Source organism: Haliotis cracherodii, unplaced genomic scaffold, assembly GCF_022045235.1.
Source record: "Haliotis cracherodii isolate W230 unplaced genomic scaffold, xgHalCrac1.p SCAF_10, whole genome shotgun sequence".
In the NCBI taxonomy this organism is placed as follows: Eukaryota; Metazoa; Mollusca; class Gastropoda; order Lepetellida; family Haliotidae; genus Haliotis; species Haliotis cracherodii.
The window spans coordinates 51668222-51688070 of record NW_027266265.1 but is presented as its reverse complement, the minus strand read 5'-3'; the positions used below and the strand labels follow the sequence as shown (position 1 = coordinate 51688070).

General features: G+C 40.5%; 1 protein-coding gene across 1 annotated transcript in view; it reads left to right on the top strand.

The window, feature by feature from the left end:
- LOC139454512 (5-oxoprolinase-like) overlaps positions 1-16397 on the top strand; it is a 47916-nt gene extending 31519 nt beyond the window's left edge. Inside the window, 17 exon segments of the mRNA XM_071236266.1 lie at positions 100-212; positions 1032-1095; positions 1652-1752; positions 2265-2301; positions 2555-2665; positions 3815-3916; positions 4466-4640; positions 5756-5865; positions 8411-8485; positions 8768-8914; positions 9579-9713; positions 10251-10400; positions 11011-11085; positions 11785-11867; positions 13851-14011; positions 14617-14714; positions 15990-16397. Coding sequence (XP_071092367.1) covers positions 100-212; positions 1032-1095; positions 1652-1752; positions 2265-2301; positions 2555-2665; positions 3815-3916; positions 4466-4640; positions 5756-5865; positions 8411-8485; positions 8768-8914; positions 9579-9713; positions 10251-10400; positions 11011-11085; positions 11785-11867; positions 13851-14011; positions 14617-14714; positions 15990-16163 — 1911 coding nt within the window. The 3' untranslated portion in view covers positions 16164-16397.
- Positions 16398-19849: the final 3452 nt, after the last annotated feature.

Genomic DNA, 19849 nt, shown 5'->3' with positions numbered 1-19849 from the left:
AATACTGTTAAAAGGGACGTTAAACCCAACTCACTCACCCACTCACTTACTCCATCTCTTATTCATTTTCAAGTAAAATGTTTCCTTGCCTTGTTTTAGATGACCAGCTGTTTCTTTGAAGACGGTTTCCATGACACCTCCGTGTACCACATGGATGACATCACCGCTGGTCATGTGATCAAGGGACCGGCAATTATCACAGATGTCAACAGGTGCGCACAGGAGCCATCAGTAAAACCTGTAAAACAGTCAAACCTGCCCACAACAAACTCCAGGGGACTGTTGAAATTGTTTGTTATATCTATAGTTCGTCACTCACAAAACTTGTCAGACATTTCGGATAGACTCTGGTAGTGTTCATGTGCAGTATTGAGCTGATGGTAAATGACATAGAGGTTCACTGATCTGTATATGTACAGTAGTAATAATGTTCACCTCATTGTCTCCTTTGTTCAACTCATTGTCTCCTCAACTCATTGTCTCCTCAACTCATTGTCTCCTTTGTTCATCTCATTGTCTCCTCAACTCATTGTCTCCTTTGTTCAACTCATTGTCTACTCTGTTGTACTCATTGTCATTGTCTTTTCTGTTCTACTTATTGTCTTCTCTGTTCTACTCATTGTCTAATCTGGTATATTAATTGTCTAATCAGGTCTACTCATTGTCTAATCTGTTCTACTCATTGTCTACTCTGGTCTACTCATTGTCTAATCTGTTCTACTCATTGGTTACTCTGGTCTACTCATTGTCTAATCTGTTCTATTCATTGTTTACTCTGGTCTACTCATTGTTTAATCTGTTCTACTCATTGTCTACTCTGGTCTACTCATTGTCTAATCTGTTCTACTCATTGGTTACTCTGGTCTACTCATTGTCTAATCTGTTCTACTCATTGTTTACTCTGGTCTACTCATTGTCTAATCTGTTCTACTCATTGTTTACTCTGGTCTACTCATTGTCTACTCGAACACACATTGCCTTACATTTTACACGTTGCCCAACATTTATACGAATATCCCTCTGTGTTCCAGCACTGTGCTGATCGAGCCCACCTGCACCGCCTCCATCACAGGGCAGGGGGACATTGAGATAGTGGTGAGTTTGTCACTCCTGTAACCAGACGCTCCACCCTGTGTACATCTCATCTGTCTGAGATGGTGGTCACGGAAGGAAACAGTTGGGTGGTTTACCCTAGAGTTTAACAAAATCACAGCACTGGGACAATATGTGCATGTATTTGTTGATGTATCAGTCCTCCCTCTCTGAAACACACACAGACACACACACACACTCACTCATTCACTCACACTCAGACACACTGTTATGTTTCTGAAAAAACAGCTTTCACTGTGAAAATTCTTAAAACTAAATCCGTGTTCTTGAATAGAAAACTGAAGTAGAGACAATTGTTTGTTGTTGATTGTTTGTTGTTTAACACCGCACTCAGCAATATTCCAGCTATATGACGGTGGTCTGTAAATAATCGACAATCAAGTGATTGACATCATGAGCATCGATCCACGCATTTGGGACACGATGACATGCATCAACCAAGTGGCATCTATTGGAATTGATGGACTCTTACCAATGAGTGCACTGTTCTGCACTTAATATTCACAAAGTATATGGTACGATGTTTGTTTTGTCCCAGATAGGAGAAGGACTTCACAAGTCTGTGGGGACAGAGCTGGATGCAATACAACTGTCCATCTTCTCACACAGGTTCATGAGCATCGCTGAGCAAATGGGCAGGCAAGTACCACTTGGAGCAGTATGTGACATTGACAGTAGCATTAAAGTGAGTGAGTGAGTTTGGTTTATCACCGCTTTTAACATTATTCCAGTTATATCATGACGTGTCAGCTTAATGTGGGAGGAAAGCCTGAAGTGATGTAGGCCTCAGACATTTACCACTTCGGTGAAACCCACTAGCACAGGTATGGTGATGACAAACCTAGACACATAATCGGGGCGAACTGGGATTCCAATCATATGTTTCTGGCGTGCCCAAGGGATGCAACTCTGCAGAGCGAATCACGGCGCTTTTGACAACTGGGCCACCCGTGCCCCCTAGTAGTGTTAGAAATGATCGATCTATTTTGATTACTCTGTGTTAGTCGTCAACTGTTGTGTTGTGTTGTGTTGCTCACCTCAGAACAAACTCACTCACTCAACAGGATCCAGTAGAAATCTCTCAGGGGTGTATGTATCCTAACTGAAGTGTGATCCAGTGGAAGAAAATCAAAAAGATTTTTTTTTTTCAGAGTTCTGCAGCGGACATCCATCTCAACCAACATTAAGGTCAGTATATATATAGACATATTTGAGACCATATCATTGTCACATTTAACAGTTGTACAGCAATATTTTTTCAGAGGGGAATTATGATTAATCCAAGTGGACAGTACCTTTCATTGGGATGTATGTTGGCACAAGTAGAATTTCTACAGTCATTGTGCCAGGAGAAACTGTTTTGTGTGGGGAAATTGAGATGTTGGTAACATGTTTGTCCTGTTAATTCTTAACCCGGCTGTATATGAAACTGTTCCTACAGGAAAGACTGGATTTCTCCTGCGCTATGTTTGGTCCTGATGGTGGACTAGTGGCTAATGCACCTCACATCCCTGTACACCTTGGGGCCATGCAGGAGACTGTACAGTACCAGGTGAGTCCCTGTACACCTGGGTGAGTTTCTGTTCACCTGGGTGAGTCCCTGTACACCTGGGTGAGATCCTGTACACCTGGGTGAGTCCCTGTACACCCGGATGAGTCCCTGTACACCTGGGTGAGATCCTGTACACCTGTGTGAGTCCCTGTACACCTTGGTGAGTCCCCATACACCTGAGTGAGCCCCTGTACACCTTGGTGAGTCCTTGTACACCTAGGTGAGTTCCTGTTTTCCTGGTTACCTGGGTGGATCGCTGTACACTTGGAGACCATGCCAACAATGCCAAATCTCCATGTAAGCAATCCAGTACAAATATGACTTTTTCAAACAAGTGTATATATATATGCTGAAACCATAATATCAGTAAGTATCAGTTTACCTGAACTGAATGTTCAAATATGACATGGCGCATAGTCCATTGTATGTTTAGTTTTCTTCGATATCTCCTCTGAATCCATAGTATGCTGAAACTTTGATTTGGTGATCCCCGTAATTGCTTGTCTGCTAGCAGAATTCATCATTATGAATTTGAAAAGCGGAATAAAATATAATAATATATCTTAGCACATTCAATTTTTGACCTGCTATGACCTATGTGTAGGAGAAACCATGTCTCCGAGGGATTACTAGAGATTGTAAACCCTCACATGTGGGATGTTCCCGAATGTGAGAGTTTACAATCCTTAGTAATCTCGAGAAGACATGGTTTCTCCAACTTATAAAGCGACTCATCACAAAGACAACGTTTTTAATTAAATAACTGTAATAAAAACTCTCAAATGTATAACCTGTATCGGAGATGAAATATCGCCTGCAGTCGTGAACTGGGTTCAATGAAACCGGTGACCTCAGCACGTGGGTTTCGCAACGGTGCGAAATCTGCACGTGTGTCTCGCAATGGCACGAAATCTGCACGTGCGTCTCGTAGACTGTTCGTAGTTTTTGTTCTATCAAGGGTTTACAATGATTGCAAGCCCTCCTGCGAGGTGTTACAATCCTTGTAATACCTCCAGCGAGGTGTTACCACAATTTCAAAACTCCATATCGAGTTACACAAACAGCCAGAAGGTTTATAAGATTATGAAATATTCATGTGATATTGTTGTATTGAAACTTTATTATGTTACATGTGTCTAATATTCCCAGATGAGACAGCTGGGTGACAACTTCCGGAAAGGAGACGTGATCCTGAGCAACCACCCATCAGCTGGAGGCAGCCATCTTCCGGACCTCACCGTCATCACACCCGTAAGGAACGGCATCGCCATCATGTGTCTCACTGCCTCATCCTGCATACAGGACTCGATGCTCTCATCCTCTTTTGTTATGATCAGTTTATTATCCCCAGCCATGAAGTGGAAGGGGGATATAGGAATGGGTGATGTCCGTCCGCGACATTTCATTTTCAGAGCACACCTCAAAAACCATGAGACATATCTTAACTAAACTTGGCACAGATATAGGTCTAGTGGTAAACTGGTGCCTTTTGATAGTTTGGAATTTTTGAATTTTTTCTTTTGAATTTCCATGGCAACAACTTGGACTTGGACTGAAAATGGCGGTATTGATGGGGGAATATGAGTATTTGATGCTTGTTATTTCTGCAGAAAACATAAATCTGGACTGAAATAAGCAAATTTCAAGATGAACAGAGTAATGAACGGAGTAATGTCCCTTTGCGTACATGTAAGTGTTTTATCACTAATAAGTTTCTTCTAGATGAGGTGTCTGGATGAACAGTCTCTGGACTAATGACGTGCTACTGTATATGGAAATGAATTGTTTTCTATTGATCAGGTATTTTACGAAGGAGAAGCAAGACCAGTGTTCTTTGTAGCAAGTCGAGGTCACCATGCTGACATAGGGGGGATAACTCCGGGCTCCATGCCAGCTAACTCCACATCTATAGAGGAGGAGGGTGCAGTTTTCATGTCTTTCAAAGTGGTGGAGGAGGGAGTTTTCATGGAGGAAGGTGAGTTATGTCAAGGGGGCAGGGGGACAGGTAGCCTAATGGTGAAAGGGTTGCCTCATCACACCACAGACCCAGGTTTGATTCCCAATATGGGTTCAGTCTGTAAAGCCAGTTTGTTTTGTTCCCCGTGCTAATATTGCTAAAACTTGTGTATCTCATTAAAATGAGACATTTTACTCTTATTTACCTTTTCATGTCAAATCAGCCAATCAGCTTGCAGGCTGCTAATATATTGATACAAGCCTGCAATGTATCTCAGAAACGGACATGAACAGGCAGTTCCCAATGGAGAAAAATATAAAAAATATGCCTTGTCACTTTTCTGATCGCCATGGCAAGGTGAAATGAAGTCAAATTTAATTTCTCAAAAACCAATGCTTCCTTCATTTTGATTGGGAGATGTAGGTTGCTTGTGATCCCCTGTGGAGGGAAGGGATGATAATCGGGATAAAATATCTGATTTTATTGGAATTGCTTACCTATCAGTAACTTTGCACAGAAGTTATTTTTGTTACCAATGCCATATTGTGATTTGGCAAGGCAAGACAGATATTAATGTCAATATGACCTTGTGTATGTGAATATAAGGACAGTTGATGTATATTCTTCCATAGTGTTTGGTAAGTTTTGGTAAAGATTTTAACCTCTGGATTTTCAGCTATAGATTTTGATCTGTTGATAAATATTTTTTGCATTTACTCATTAAGACATTGTCTTAAGATTCACGTAGTGCAACATATTTTAATGTGTTTTCTTGAAATTATCAATAAAGTCAAGAGAGCATAAATGTGAACTGGTAATGTGTTACTAATTAATCATACCTCAGGGTCCAAGTCATCTAAGGCACTGCAATTGGCTGTGCAGAATTGCTTCCCTTTGATGTGCCAGAAACCTATGCTTGTGGGTTCAAATCCTGTTTTACCCTGATCATATTTCTTGGTTTGTCAGCACCATACATGTGCTCGTGTGTTTCACAAAACTTGTAAACATGTAAGACCTGCATCATATCAAGCCTTCCTCCCACATGAAGTAGACACTGCGATATAACTGTAATATTGTGCAAAGCTCAATTGGACCCAATTCACTAACTCACTCTTTCCCTACATGCTCTCCAGCTCTGATTGAAAAGTTCATGGACCCTGGGAAGATCCCAGGTAGTAGTGGCTCTCGCAACCTCGCCGACAACCTCAGTGACCTGCGCGCCCAGATTGCAGCCAATCAAAGGGTAGGAGATTAACCTTTTTTGTTGAAGGTAAAGGTCAGTTATATTTGGAATCTTGGACAGTTACCACAGTACTCCTGTATGTTGGATGATTGTGAGGACAAAGTGGTCTCAACAGGCTTATGGTGCAGATCATTGTAAATAATCACTGCAGATCATTGTAATCAATCACTGCAGATCATTGTAATCAATCACTGCAGATCATTGTAATCAATCACTGCAGATCATTGTCATCAATCACTGCAGATCATTGTCATAAATCACTGCAGATCATTGTCATCAATCACTGCAGATCATTGTAAACAATCACTGCAGATCATTGTCATCAATCACTGCAGATCATTGTCATCAATCACTGCAGATCATTGTCATCAATCACTGCAGATCATGGTCATCAATCACTGCAGATCATTGTAATCAATCAGTGCAGATCATTGTAATCAATCAGTGCAGATCATTGTAATCAATCACTGCAGATCATTGTAAACAATCACTGCAGATCATTGTAAACAATCACTGCAGATCATTGTCATCAACCATGGCAGATCATTGTCATCAATCACTGCAGATCATTGTCATCAACCATGGCAGATCATTGTCATCAATCACTGCAGATCATTGTCATCAATCACTGCAGAGCATTGTAATCAATCACTGCAGATCATTGTAAGCAATCAGTGCAGATCATTGTAATCAATCAGTGCAGATCATTGTAAACAATCATGGCAGATCATTAAAAACAATCATGGCAGATCATTGTAAACAATCACTGCAGGTCATTGTAATCAATCAGTGCAGATCATTGTCATCAACCATGGCAGATCATTGTAATCAATCACTGCAGATCATTGTAATCAATCAGTGCAGATCATTGTAATCAATCATGGCAGATCATTGAAATCAATCATGGCAGATCCTTGTAAACAATCAGTGCAGATCATTGCAAACACTCAATGCAGATCATTGCAAACAATCAATGCAGATCATTGTAATCAATCACTGCAGATCATCGTAAACGATCACTGCAGATCATTGTCATCAATCACTGCAGATCATTGTAAACAATTAGTGCAGATCATTGTAATCAATCACTGCAGATCATTGTAATCAATCACTGCAGATCATTGTAATCAATCACTGCAGATCATTGTCATCAATCACTGCAGATCATTGTAAACAATCATTGCAGATCATTGTAAACAATCGTGGCAGATCCTTGTAAACAGTCACTGCAGGTCATTGTAATCAATCAGTGCAGATCATTGTCATAAATCAGTGCAGATCATTGCAAACAATCATTGCAGATCATTGTAATCAATCACTGCAGATCATCGTAAACGATCACTGCAGATCATTGTAATCAATCACTGCAGATCATTGTAATCAATCATTGCAGATCATTGTAAACAATCGTGGCAGATCATTGTAATCAATCACTGCAGATCATTGTAATCAATCACTGCAGATCATTGTAATCAATCAGTGCAGATCATTGTAATCAATCACTGCAGATCATTGTAATCAATCACTGTAGATCATTGTAATCAATCACTGCAGATCATTGTCATCAATCACTGCAGATCATTGTAATCAATCACTGCATATCATTGTCATCAATCACTGCAGATCATTGTCATCAATCACTGCAGATCATTGTAATCAATCACTGCATATCATTGTAAGCATCACTGCAGATCATTGTAATCAATCAGTGCAGATCATTGTAAACAATCATGGCAGATCATTGTAAACAATCAGTGCAGATCATTGTAAACAATCATGGCAGATCATTGAAATCAATCATGGCAGATCATTGTAATCAATCATTGCAGATCATTGTTATCAATCATGGTAGATTATTGTAATCAATCATTTCAGATCATTGTAAACAATCATGGCAGATCATTGTTATCAATCATGGCATATCATTGTAATCAATCAGTGCAGATCATTGCAAACAATCATTGCAGATCATTGTCATCAATCATGGCAGATCTTTGAAATCAATCATGGCAGATCATTGAAATCAATCATGGCAGATCATTGTAATCAATCAGTGCAGATCATTGCAAACAATCATTGCAGATCATTGTCATCAATCATGGCAGATCATTGTAATCAATCATTGCAGATCATTGTAATCAATCACTGCAGATCATGGTAAACAATCATTGCAGATCATTGTCATCAATCATGGTAGATTATTGTAATCAATCATTTCAGATCATTGTAAACAATCATGGCAGATCATTGTTATCAATCATGGCAGATCATTGTAATCAATCACTGCAGATCATTGTAAACAATCACTGCAAGATGGTACTTGTTACCCTGCCTGGCGCTAAGCAATAAGGGGACTGGTTGGCACAGAGTCAGTATACTGTGTCTGATTGGTGTATTCATGGTAACTGCGGCATGGTATCTCAGTGTGCTAACACTACAAATCGGCATCAGTCCGGACTAGTACCAGCAGCCACACACATGCATTCACGTCGCTGTGTAAGTACATTAAGCCCTATTTCACCTCACCTCTTCCCTCCTGTTTCAGGGCATCAAGTTGATATCGGAGCTGATAGATGAGTATGGACTGGAGGTTGTTCAGGCCTATATGGCACATATACAGGTGAGCCACACTAGTTTCCACATAACTAATTACAGTCAGGTCTCATTAAATAGAAACTCGATAACTACGGGAAAACAATATTCAATACTTTTTCGGGGGTCCTGCTGCCTCCTTTTTTGTTTATAACATCTTTTGAAACATGATTACTAGAATCGTGTAAGATTAAGAACAGTAGGTTGAACTTTAATAGCTAACATGTTAATATTAATAGCTTGAATGCTTTCCAAAAATAAATTCAGGATTTAGAATTTCTAAATTTGTGGTCACTACTTTTGTTTCCAGAACAATGCAGAGGTTGCCGTGGGTGACATGCTACGGGAGATTGCACGGGACACGAAGGTGCGGACTGGCACCACAAAGCTTCACGCGTGTGACTACATGGATGATGGCAGCAAGATAGCCCTGACAGTGGACATTGATGAACAGGAGGTAGGGTAGACAACTGCTTACACTGCATTACCTTTTGTGCAATAGCCTTGCTGGGATCTGCTTTGGGGGAGATGACTGCCAACATGTCACTGCTTACACTGTGAAATTGTCATAGTTCTGTAGCCTTGCTAGGATGTGTTCAAATCCCAGATTTTAGTAGCTGATGATTCTTGGTTTGTCTGATTCATATTTGGCTCATGGCCTTCACAAAAGTGGCGAATGTGTTGGACAATTGTCACTTCAAGTCCTCCTCCAACATTGAGCTGACATGCTGTGATACAACTAAGAATCTTTTCAAAGCACAGAAGACCATACTGATATAATCCTCGGCCGTTACATGGGAATCTGGTTGGTCCTGTGTCATCGAATGTATGTTTATCAAACATTTTGCTCAAACACTGGAATTCTGATCTGGTCGCTGTGATATAGCTGAATGATATACAGGATGCTGTGATATGACTGAAATATTTACAGGTTGCTGTGATATAGCTGAATTATTTACAGGTCGCTGTGATATAGCTGAATTATTTACAGGTCGCTGTGTAATAGCTGAATTATTTGCTGGTTGCTGTGTTTGACTGTATTATTGCTGACTGTGGCATAAAACAACATTCACATGGTCTAAATATTATTTAGTTCCACCATTTATTTGTCTGCAATCCAGGGCACAGCTGTGTTTGACTTCTCCGGCACGGGTTGTGAGGTCCATGGGAACTGCAATGCTCCAAGGGCGGTAACTCTGTCAGGACTTATCTACTGTCTACGCTGTATGGTGGGACATGACGTGCCCTTGAATCAGGTACATAACATTAGTTGAGAAAAAATGTAACTTTCATAAAGTTTCTTGATGAACCTAACATTTTTTGTACAATACTGTGAAACACTTAAAAAACATTCCTAACCCCCAAAACTAAAGGCTGGTTCATGTAGCCATGTGAACACAGTCTGTTGCTAGGGTTGCTATCATTCATGTAGCCATGTAAACACTGTCTGTTGCTAGGGTTGCTATCATTCATGTAGCCATGTAAACACTGTCTGTTGCTAGGGTTGCTATCATTCATGTAGCCATGTGAATACTGTCTGTTGCTAGGGTTGCTATCATTCATGTTGCTAGGGTTGCTATCATTCATGTTGCTATGTGAACGCTGTCTGTTGCTAGGGATGCTATCATTCATGTAGCTATGTGAACACTGTCTATTGCTGGGATACCCTCCATTCATGTTGCTGTGTAGACAGTTTGTTGCTAGGGTTTCCTCCATTCGTGTTGCTATGTAAATAGTTTGTTGCTAGGATGCTCTCCCTTCATGTTGCTATGTGAACACTTGTCTGTTGCTAGGGTTGCCTGAAACCTGTGCACGCCATCATTCCTAAGGGCAGCATCCTGGACCCATCCAAGCATGCTGCAGTTGTCGGGGGCAACGTCCTCACTTCACAGAGAATTGTAGACGTAGTGCTGAGAGCCTTCAGTGTTTGTGCAGCCTCCCAGGTAGGTGGTCCCTCCATACAGGTAGGTAGTCCCTCCATACAGGTAGGTGGCCTCTGTACACAGGTAGGTGGTCCCTGCATGTCCCTCCACACAGGTAGGTGGTCCCTGCATGTCCAAATATGTCCTGTAAAAACGCGGTCATAAATCTTAACTTGTATGTCGTCAAGTGTCGTAGTAGGGAGTCAGCCACGATGTCCGTGTCCCTATTCTCTTCTAACATGGCAATAAGTGCCGGCAACGATTTTGCACAGTTGTCGATTGCTTTGGTCATTGAAAGCCATCTAACCTTGTGGACCTCTGAAGGGCGCACATGGGGTTCATCTAGTAAGTCCTGCCATATTTGCAAATAATAATAGATTCTTTCACGTTTCATTCTTTAAGAATGACAATTCTCTGATCTCTCTTTCAGCCTTGCAAATATGCTAAAACGTTTGAATTTGGTGATTCTGCATTGGCCAGACAGTGAAGGAGATGTTGAAAACTGCACTGTTATAATGACGTCAGTTTTTTTTCGGACAAATGAAGGTTTTGAGATATGTGTTTACAAGAATTGTACATTTGATTAAGATGCTGTCCTTCGTGCGATGATGACAACATGTCTTTGTTCCAGGGCTGCATGAACAACATTACATTCGGAGACTCCAACGTCGGCTACTACGAGACCGTAGCAGGGGGAGCGGGGGCGGTAAGTCCTCTATTTATGTTACTTCAGTGAAGACCATTATATAGTTTTGGTCTTGCATGATCTTTTTCCCCTTACCCACAAGGAAAAGGAATAGCAACCTGGCCGACATTGTTCAAGCTGAAACTTGTTTAGAATGAAAGGAAATTAATCCTTTGCTGAAGTCCTATTTAAAAAATCTGATAATACTTTATTTTTTTGTTAACAATGCACTCACCAATATTCCAGCAACATGATGGCAGTCTGTAAAGAGTCGAATATGGTCCTGACAATCCAGTGATTGATATAGGATGACATACAAACAACCATGTCTCCGAGCCTGACCTCCAGATCTATTTAGTTGCCTCTTACGACCAGCATAGGTTGCTTTGGACCTTCGATCTTACCAGGAACCATTGTCATCATCTTCGTCGGGGGCACCGACCGGTGGTCCTGTCTTCTAAGGCACCACAATTCACTGTGCAGAGTTGTATCCCTTGAGCGCTCCAGAAACCTATTACTGTGGGTTCGAATCCCAGTTCGTCCTGATGATGTTTCTAGGTTTGTCAGCACCATACCAATGCTCCTGGTTTTATCAAAATAATCATCTAAGGCCTGCATCACTTCGAGCCTTTCTCCCACATCAAGCTGATACACCATCATCATCTTCTTCTTTATCATCATCGTCATCGTCATCATCATCATTTCTCATCTTCTGTTCAGGGCCCGACATGGGATGGTCACAGCGGTATTCACAGCCATATGACAAACACCCGAATCACAGACCCAGAAATTGTAGAGAGGAGGTAAGCTGGAGAATTCAGGGTTTTGTACCTTCTCTAAACATTCAGGGATGTGAATGAAATGTTGGTGGATGGATTTTGGGTTTATACAACAAGAAAAGGATTGCTTGACATCAGTTATATCCAAAATACATTTTACTAACCTTTTACATTTAATGCTTACATATTGCAGCTGACAGAGTGAACTGAAACAGACATAAAACATTCGCAAGAGAAGGATTTTAAAAAAGAAACTTAGTTTCAAAATGTGTGTTCCATCATGTCCATCCACCAAGTATTAGTCTGTTCAACAGGAGAGATGCTTTCCTAACATTCATGTCTCTGATGGGATTTTCCAGGCCTTATTTTTCAAGGAAATATGTAACCTTAGCAGCCTGTGTCAAACTCTTTTAATCTTCCAGCTTGAACTTGGGTTTGGGATGGGCATTAATTTCAGATTTTCGCCTGACATATTGACTATGATAGGGTAACGCTATTTTCCAAGGTACTGTCAGACCAAGGGCTTCTGCAAATTTTAATGCCCAACAAATAGCGTTACTGTTTTTATTGCTAAATGGATAGAAATTTGTCCTCAATATGACAATATCTCTAAAACAACCCAACAAAAACAATGTATTATAGGCAGTAATGGTATGCAGCTATGACGTACATATGGACACCTGATTCATAATGGCCAGTGATAAGGGAAAATGAGGGCATTATCATATTACAGTGACACTTTGCTTGATAATTTGCGGCACATTTTGTAATTCTATCCATTTGAGCTACTGTAAACAGGGAATCTTTTTGCGACCGTTTTATTATTGCAAGTTTTGCGAACGAGACTCGCAAAAATTAAAAACGCAAAAATAAGTATGAATAGTACATACATACTTTATTCATTGCAACACGTCATCAAATGTTGAAATCATCAACCAGAACCACAAGTTACTCAATAAGTTAACAACACAAATGAATGCAGAATGGTCACACAATACATCACAAATGACAGTGTAAACAGACCAATTATTGTCACTGTTGCCTCACAGTAATCCTGCCTTCTTCCAACCTCGCTTGATTGCGTCAGTATCCTTTGCAATTTTGTCCACACAGGAAACAAGCCATCTTGCTTGAATCGGTTTCATGACACTGGTCAACTTTCCGGCCAACTCAGATTAACTAGCTTCGGAGAGAAGCTGTCTATTGTTTGGTAATCAAGGTGTCATCTCAACACTACAACTCGCAAAAATATCTCGTCGCAGTATTGTCTTTGATGTGGTATTCGCAATATTTTAACGGCGCAGAAATAAAGCTGTTTACAGTATATCAAAGGCTTAGCTTACAAGTGCGAGAGGCATTTACTGAATTCAGACTTTGGTCTCATGGCTAATGTTGAATATGTGTTCTCTATGAGTGGTGTGCAGACCATCAATGAGTGAGTGTTGTGTAATGCCGCTAACATCATGGTCTCCTTAGATCAGATCTTAGTTCCGCTAAGCTAAGCAAAGATCAGAGGACATCCTATTACCGGCCACGTCAGAGCATCGCTTATCTGATCAGGAACTTACAGTTGGAGTTTATTTTCTAATCATGCAACCTTGAAAAGGGTAACACAGGGTATTCCGAACAACACTCTGTCAAAATCTCATCTCAATATGGATTAAACATTTAAAAGGAAAATATTTCACATAACCCGTGATAAATACTGCCATACAATCTCAGCCATCTATAAAAATTTCCAGAATGTTCTTTTGATCAGTTTGAAAGTTTGAAATATTTTTTAGAAATATTTTTCAAAGCATAGTCTGGAATGGAAGTCACCAGTTTGAAACTAGTGCCGTAATGCTGCAGAAAGCTGCTTTCTGATTGGCTAATGTCAACTTTTCATCGAGTTCTTAAAAAGACGGGACGTGACCAGTAATCGGATGTCCACAGATCTTTGTTTAGTGAGGTGCTGTCTGATTTAATGAGGTGATACGTGATAAATGTGTGTATGTTTTCTTCCAGATACCCCATTGTTGTCCGCTGCTTCCATCTGAACCGTGGCACGGGCGGTAGGGGGCGCCACACAGGAGGGGACGGGGTGGTGCGAGAATTCCTGTTCCGCAAGGATTTGACACTTTCTGTGTTGACGGAGAGGAGGGTGTTCAGGCCTTACGGCTTGTGTGGTCAGTTTACTTTTGTAATATTTTAAACTAATTTCAGGGGTAGTTAGTCAGCCTTGTGGTTAAAGCACTTAATCACAGTTCCTGATTTTCAACACAATGTTGCTGGAATATTGTTGATAGCATCGTAAGTTCATTCGGAAATGATCTATTGCTCTCATACAATACCTCCAGGAGGTCAAAACAGGAGAGCCTTTAGCATCTTTTGAACGCCCAATCAAAATGTGTGGGTTTTTTACTCAATAAGATGGAACCTTTCTGGAGCATTTCTTTATTTGTTTTAACCCCTTGATTTAGAAATTTCACTCTCAACCCCACACAGAGGACAAATGTTCCTTAAGTGCCATGGCACTCGGAATGAGAGTGTAAAATATCCACAACATATATAGCATGACTTTTCTTATTTTCATTTGGAATTGTCTGTTTATGTGTGTCTTCAAAATCAGATATGCTTCTTTAAATGCTTTGTTCACGCGTACTGAGTATTCAGAAGCCTCGATGCTGTATTAACCCTTATGCCTTTCCCACTTTGTTCACTCCATTATCAAGTTTTTAATGAATGAGTTTGGTGAAAGTCAGGAAGATAAATCCAAATGTGTTTCCTGCAGGTGGGGATGATGGAAGAACTGGTTTGAACCTGCTGTTCTATGCTGATGGTCGGGTGGTAAGCCTAGGAGGCAAGAACTCCGCCAATGTCGGCCCTGGGGTGAGTGTCAAGTTACTGTCAGCGTTTCTTCTAGCACCCTGGGAGGCGCATGCTGAATACTTCATGGATCTGTGTACACTACCTCCCTCGTGAACACATACGACCGCTGTGCAGTGTAGTAGTGATGTGTGTCAAATTTTAGCAAGCTAATGAAATGAGGCCATTTATAAGTCATAGAATTCAAATGAGCTCTAATTCATGTCAACCCTACCAAAGCTATGTGAAGTAATATGGCATTTGTTGCTTTGTTGTCTCATAACTATACCTCAGACATCTTCCTGAGGCAAGGGAGTTAACTATAAAAGTTCAGTTTCCACCCTTGGCTAACAGTTTACGGTTCGTAAACTGCAGGATTTGCAAAACATGTGCACCATGGACTTTGGGTCAACAGATACTTTCCAAATCTTTTCATGTTTTCAATTAAGGTACTCACATGATTTGATGTACTGCGTGAAGTAAGACCCATTTTATCACAAAATACATCTTGATTATTGATCAGATCATCTTCACTGTGCGACAACATTTTATTTAAGGCTAATGCAAGTGATATTAGAGGTGGAATCTGATAGGTCAATAGGAGGGACAAGAAAGGGACAGAACTCATTATTGCCACTGGAAGCCCAGAAATTCCAGCCTAGTTCCTCAAGGGTGGAACTGGAATTTAACAGTCAGTTAATTCCCTTGCCTCAGGAAGATGCACCTCATAATGGTTGTATGTGTTCATGCGGGATGGAGGCATTTAGTGTATACAAACCCGTATTGATGATGTGGGAGGCTTGTAGGGTGATCAGGAGTGATAAGGGTAAATATACTTGGCAACAGGCCAGTAGAGTGGATCCTTGTTTTGCTATGAACCACCAGTATGCCTGGTCCAGTCTTGAACCACATCCAGGTTAGACAGCGGAAGTGTGTCCATCATTCACTCACTCATTATCACTTATCGTAATAAAATCCTTGTCTTGTAAAAACCCGTACAAGTCGATCGGATGGCCTGTGCAGACATCATGACATCATTTTTTTTTATGTAATGTCTGCATAATGAGCCAACCGGCGGTCGTAAGGCATATTTGATATTGCTCACTCACTCACTCACTCACTCACTCACTCACTCTCTCTCTCTCTCTCTCTCTCTCTATCTATCTCTCTCTCTCTATCTATCTCTCTCTCTCTTTCTCTCTCTTTCTCTCTCTCTCTTTTGTTCAAAGCAGTATTTAAGCCTCTAGACTTAAATCCAAATTATATCAATGTTGCAACAAAAGTGTGTCCTATTTGCAGGACGTGTTTCACCTGGAAACACCAGGAGGAGGAGGCTATGGCACACCTGGTACCGACTCTGAAAGTGATGGATCCCGGACGGAGGGAAGCACAACAACACAAGGGCCTCCCAGTCAGAAGGCCGTCCTCAAGGGCAGTGTCCACGAGTACAGGATGGCCCAAGAATCTTCATAACTTACAGGCACAAATACTAGAAATCCACTTTCTCATTTCACAGAGGTGTCATTTCTAGGCTTTTATACTGAAAATCTCATTTCGTTGAATGAACTACTCAGTTTGTATGAATTTATATCAATTACACTGACAAGGGTTATGTGCAGTCAAAGTGCCTCTGATCAATGTCCTTGTGTATATTTCCACTGATGATAAGGGTGCAGGGGCCCATCTAGACCCCTTCCAAGGCCAATTATCTCCCCAAGTCTGCAACAATATTATAAAAATTCCCAAATTGGAATTAGAAAGTTAATGTAAATATAATTTTAATTTAATTTGATGTCTCTGTGAGGTAACCTGTATATCACTGATTATGTTATTTACTTTGGTCCTTCAACCTGACTGACTGAATGTCATGTTTTACTGACGACCAATGACAGGAAGAGTATTTAGTGCTCTGTTGTATATTATTGCAATCTCCAAATATAATGTTAAAATACCTCTGTAGAGTGATTTTCGGCACCTAGGGCGACTGGGCCCCCGGAAAAGGATTGTAACTCACATACTTTAACGCAGCCTTACGACAGACAGTCGTAGCGCTACAGTCATTTTGTCGAGCAGGGGCCTTGATCAGGTGTAGACCTGTGATGGTTTGATACAGTCCTTACACCACTAGGGATGTATCAGCAATTCAGCTCCAACTGCCCCTGACAGGAACATTAGGATTTTTTAAATTTTGTTCTAAATAAGAATTTCTTTAAAGTTCTTACTTTTTTCAATGTATAGGTAGTTTAACATTTTATTTGGAGATTGCATTCAGTGCAATAATATCAAACAAAACTAAAAACTCTTCTTCATAATTGATCCTGCTTTCAAAACATGAAATTAAATCGATCAGACTAAAACATCCAAATATTTAAGGTAAATGAGATCCAGTGGTTTCTCCAGTGCATTTCTCAGTACATCTGTCTTTCCTTCGGAATGTGTGTGCTTTATATTGTCCAACATAATACAGTGTGCAGCAATGTTTTAGGATGAAAAAATGGCTAAAAATAGGATTTGACACCCACATTCTTCTGAACTGTTCATGGCCAAGAATAGTTTTCCAACTTCTAACTAATGGCATCGGATCAAGGTGAAATTCCCCATCATCAATGCCTCTGAAAACGTATAATGTGTATCACCTGATGAAGGCATTTAAATAATCAGATGTCGAGGTATATCATGAATGGGTTGTTTATAACCAAGAACTGTTCACCAAGTATATATGCTGTACAGCTTGTTTTTTCCAAGTCAGTGGAAGTCACGTGACATAGCACAAGTTTACCTCAGCTCAATGGAACAGCTGTTTTCTATCAATTTTGAAGTTTGTTGATTCATTTACAGTGTCACATTAAAACATGTCGGCAAGATAAATTCCTTGTAGCAGGATAAGGAGGGGTACATGGGGTTATATTGGTCCCTCCAGCTTGTGGTATACAACCTACACTGCGGGATCCTGCTACAACTTATAATAGTTTCTAAGACTGGAGGTAGGCCAGGTTAACACAGTGCCATTTTTGGCTCCCATTTGAGATAAGACCGCGCTCTGACACGGAAAATGAAAAAGTCGAATTACTATCCTCAATGATTTGGAGTGTCCTATCATTGTCTGAACACAGTCGTATACGTTCGTAACAGAGTCCAACGGATCGGGAAAGGTCAGTATGGTGAGCCCCGTAACGCTCGGGAAACTCAGCCGATTTTGTGTAGTCGGATTACAGTCGTGAGACTATGTCATGACAGATTCTGCTGTATGGGATCAAAATCGTAACAATGTCCTGTGTTGCCTTGACGGTGTCTTGTGGATCGGGACACTGTCGTGAATAACGGGCATGATTTGTTCATTGCCGTTTCTTGTCGATTGATTCCAGATTGCATCAGGATCTTGCTGAATTCGAACCGTCTTTGTCGGTTCACTTTCCGGTCACTGTCTGATCTCTGTCTGATCGCATTCGGGAGAGTCGGGACGCTGTCGGGACAGATTCGGTCGTTTTTTTACCACGCGGAAGATAAAAATCGGGTCAGATTCGGATTGAGAATGGGTGAATCGAGACGAATTCGACTGGAAACGGCTGAATCGGGACACTTCCTGAACAATATCGGATTGTTTGTGAATTTCCCGCCAGGAATCACAGGATCTTGATCAGACTTTTGACTAATTTTAATCGGAAATAGTCCTATCAAGGACGGCAGTAAAAACCCTGAATGCGTGACTTAGCCCTTAGATCTGAAAACCCAGAGGATGTGAAAAATTTCTGATGGGTAAATTTGTAATGTTTATAAACTTCGTGCAATATTAAACCATCTGGGACTGGTAATCTATTTTAGGGGAGGAGGGCGGTGTGGTTGCCCTGAGGACAGTATCATATTTTGCTAAACCCTGCCATCGTATGTAACTTTTTTTTATAAAATTTTGAAACGTTCCATCTCCAAATAAAAATTAAAATTGTGACATTTTCAATACTCTTTAGATGATGTTTACCTCACTCACTCATGTTTTGACAGCTAGCGTTGTGTCCGGTATTGCTGCAATATTGCTGATGCGATGTAAAATTTTGACTTGCTCATTCATGTTGTGTCCTAGGCTGCAATGATATAGTTGTTTTCTTTTTAAAAACAACATAGCTATGTTTAGTTATACATATTGCCTTTACAACAAAGACCATCTTCCTGGGGAAAGTGAGTTAACTGACTTTAAAAGTGGAAGCTGGACTTTTGTAGACTGTTGACTCCCTTAAATCTGGAAGATGAACAAAGACATGCTGATTTGAAATTTTCATAGGACTTTTTATTAAGACTTCACAAGGCAACATTCTGAAATCATAAACGTGAAATGTGTCAAATATTGTAGGAAGCACTCATATAATGTCAGCATGTTGTTTACTTGTGAAATTTATGTTTTTGATATAAATGTTTAGATTTGTGTGTAGATAAATCTTATATGTTCAAATATATATTTTAAAGTACATTGGTTTATCAGGGATTTAGCTAGATCTTATCATCTATCTACTTTCGTGTCCTGTGTAATCTCAATAATACATAAGTCACGATATGGCTGAAACAATGCCGATGTGACTTTAGATATTAACTCACTCACTCAATAATACATAATGTAGTCCAAGGCTGGTGACATGGGCCATGCTTCACGTGATCTACAAGAGTTTTATCGATGTCATTGCCTATACTCACAAGCCTTTGGCGTGTAGGGGCACGGGTGGCCCAGTCGTCTAAGGCGCCGCAATTCGCTCTGTCTGAATTTTGAAACTTGGTCCAAGGCTGATATTCGGCCCCAAGTCTGCAGAAAATATAAAAATTCCCAAATTGGAATTATTAATTTCCAATTCATGTTTATACATATATACATCAAATTATATATATAGGGCGACTGGGCCCCCGGAAGATAATCGTCAATCACATACTTTAGCTCAGCCTTACGACAGTCACTTTGAGCGTGATATAACTGGACTACTGTTAAAAGTGACGTTAAACCCAACTCACTCACCCACTCACTCACTTTGTCGAGCCTATCAGAATAGAAGTGTATGTTGTAACATGCAGTGACTTTGCAGTCTACCATTGGGATTAAGGCGTACGTTTATGGATACTCCTGGAATTGCAATGGGAATTATTTGCATCCATTATTTTGCTTGGGGTAAAACTCTCTC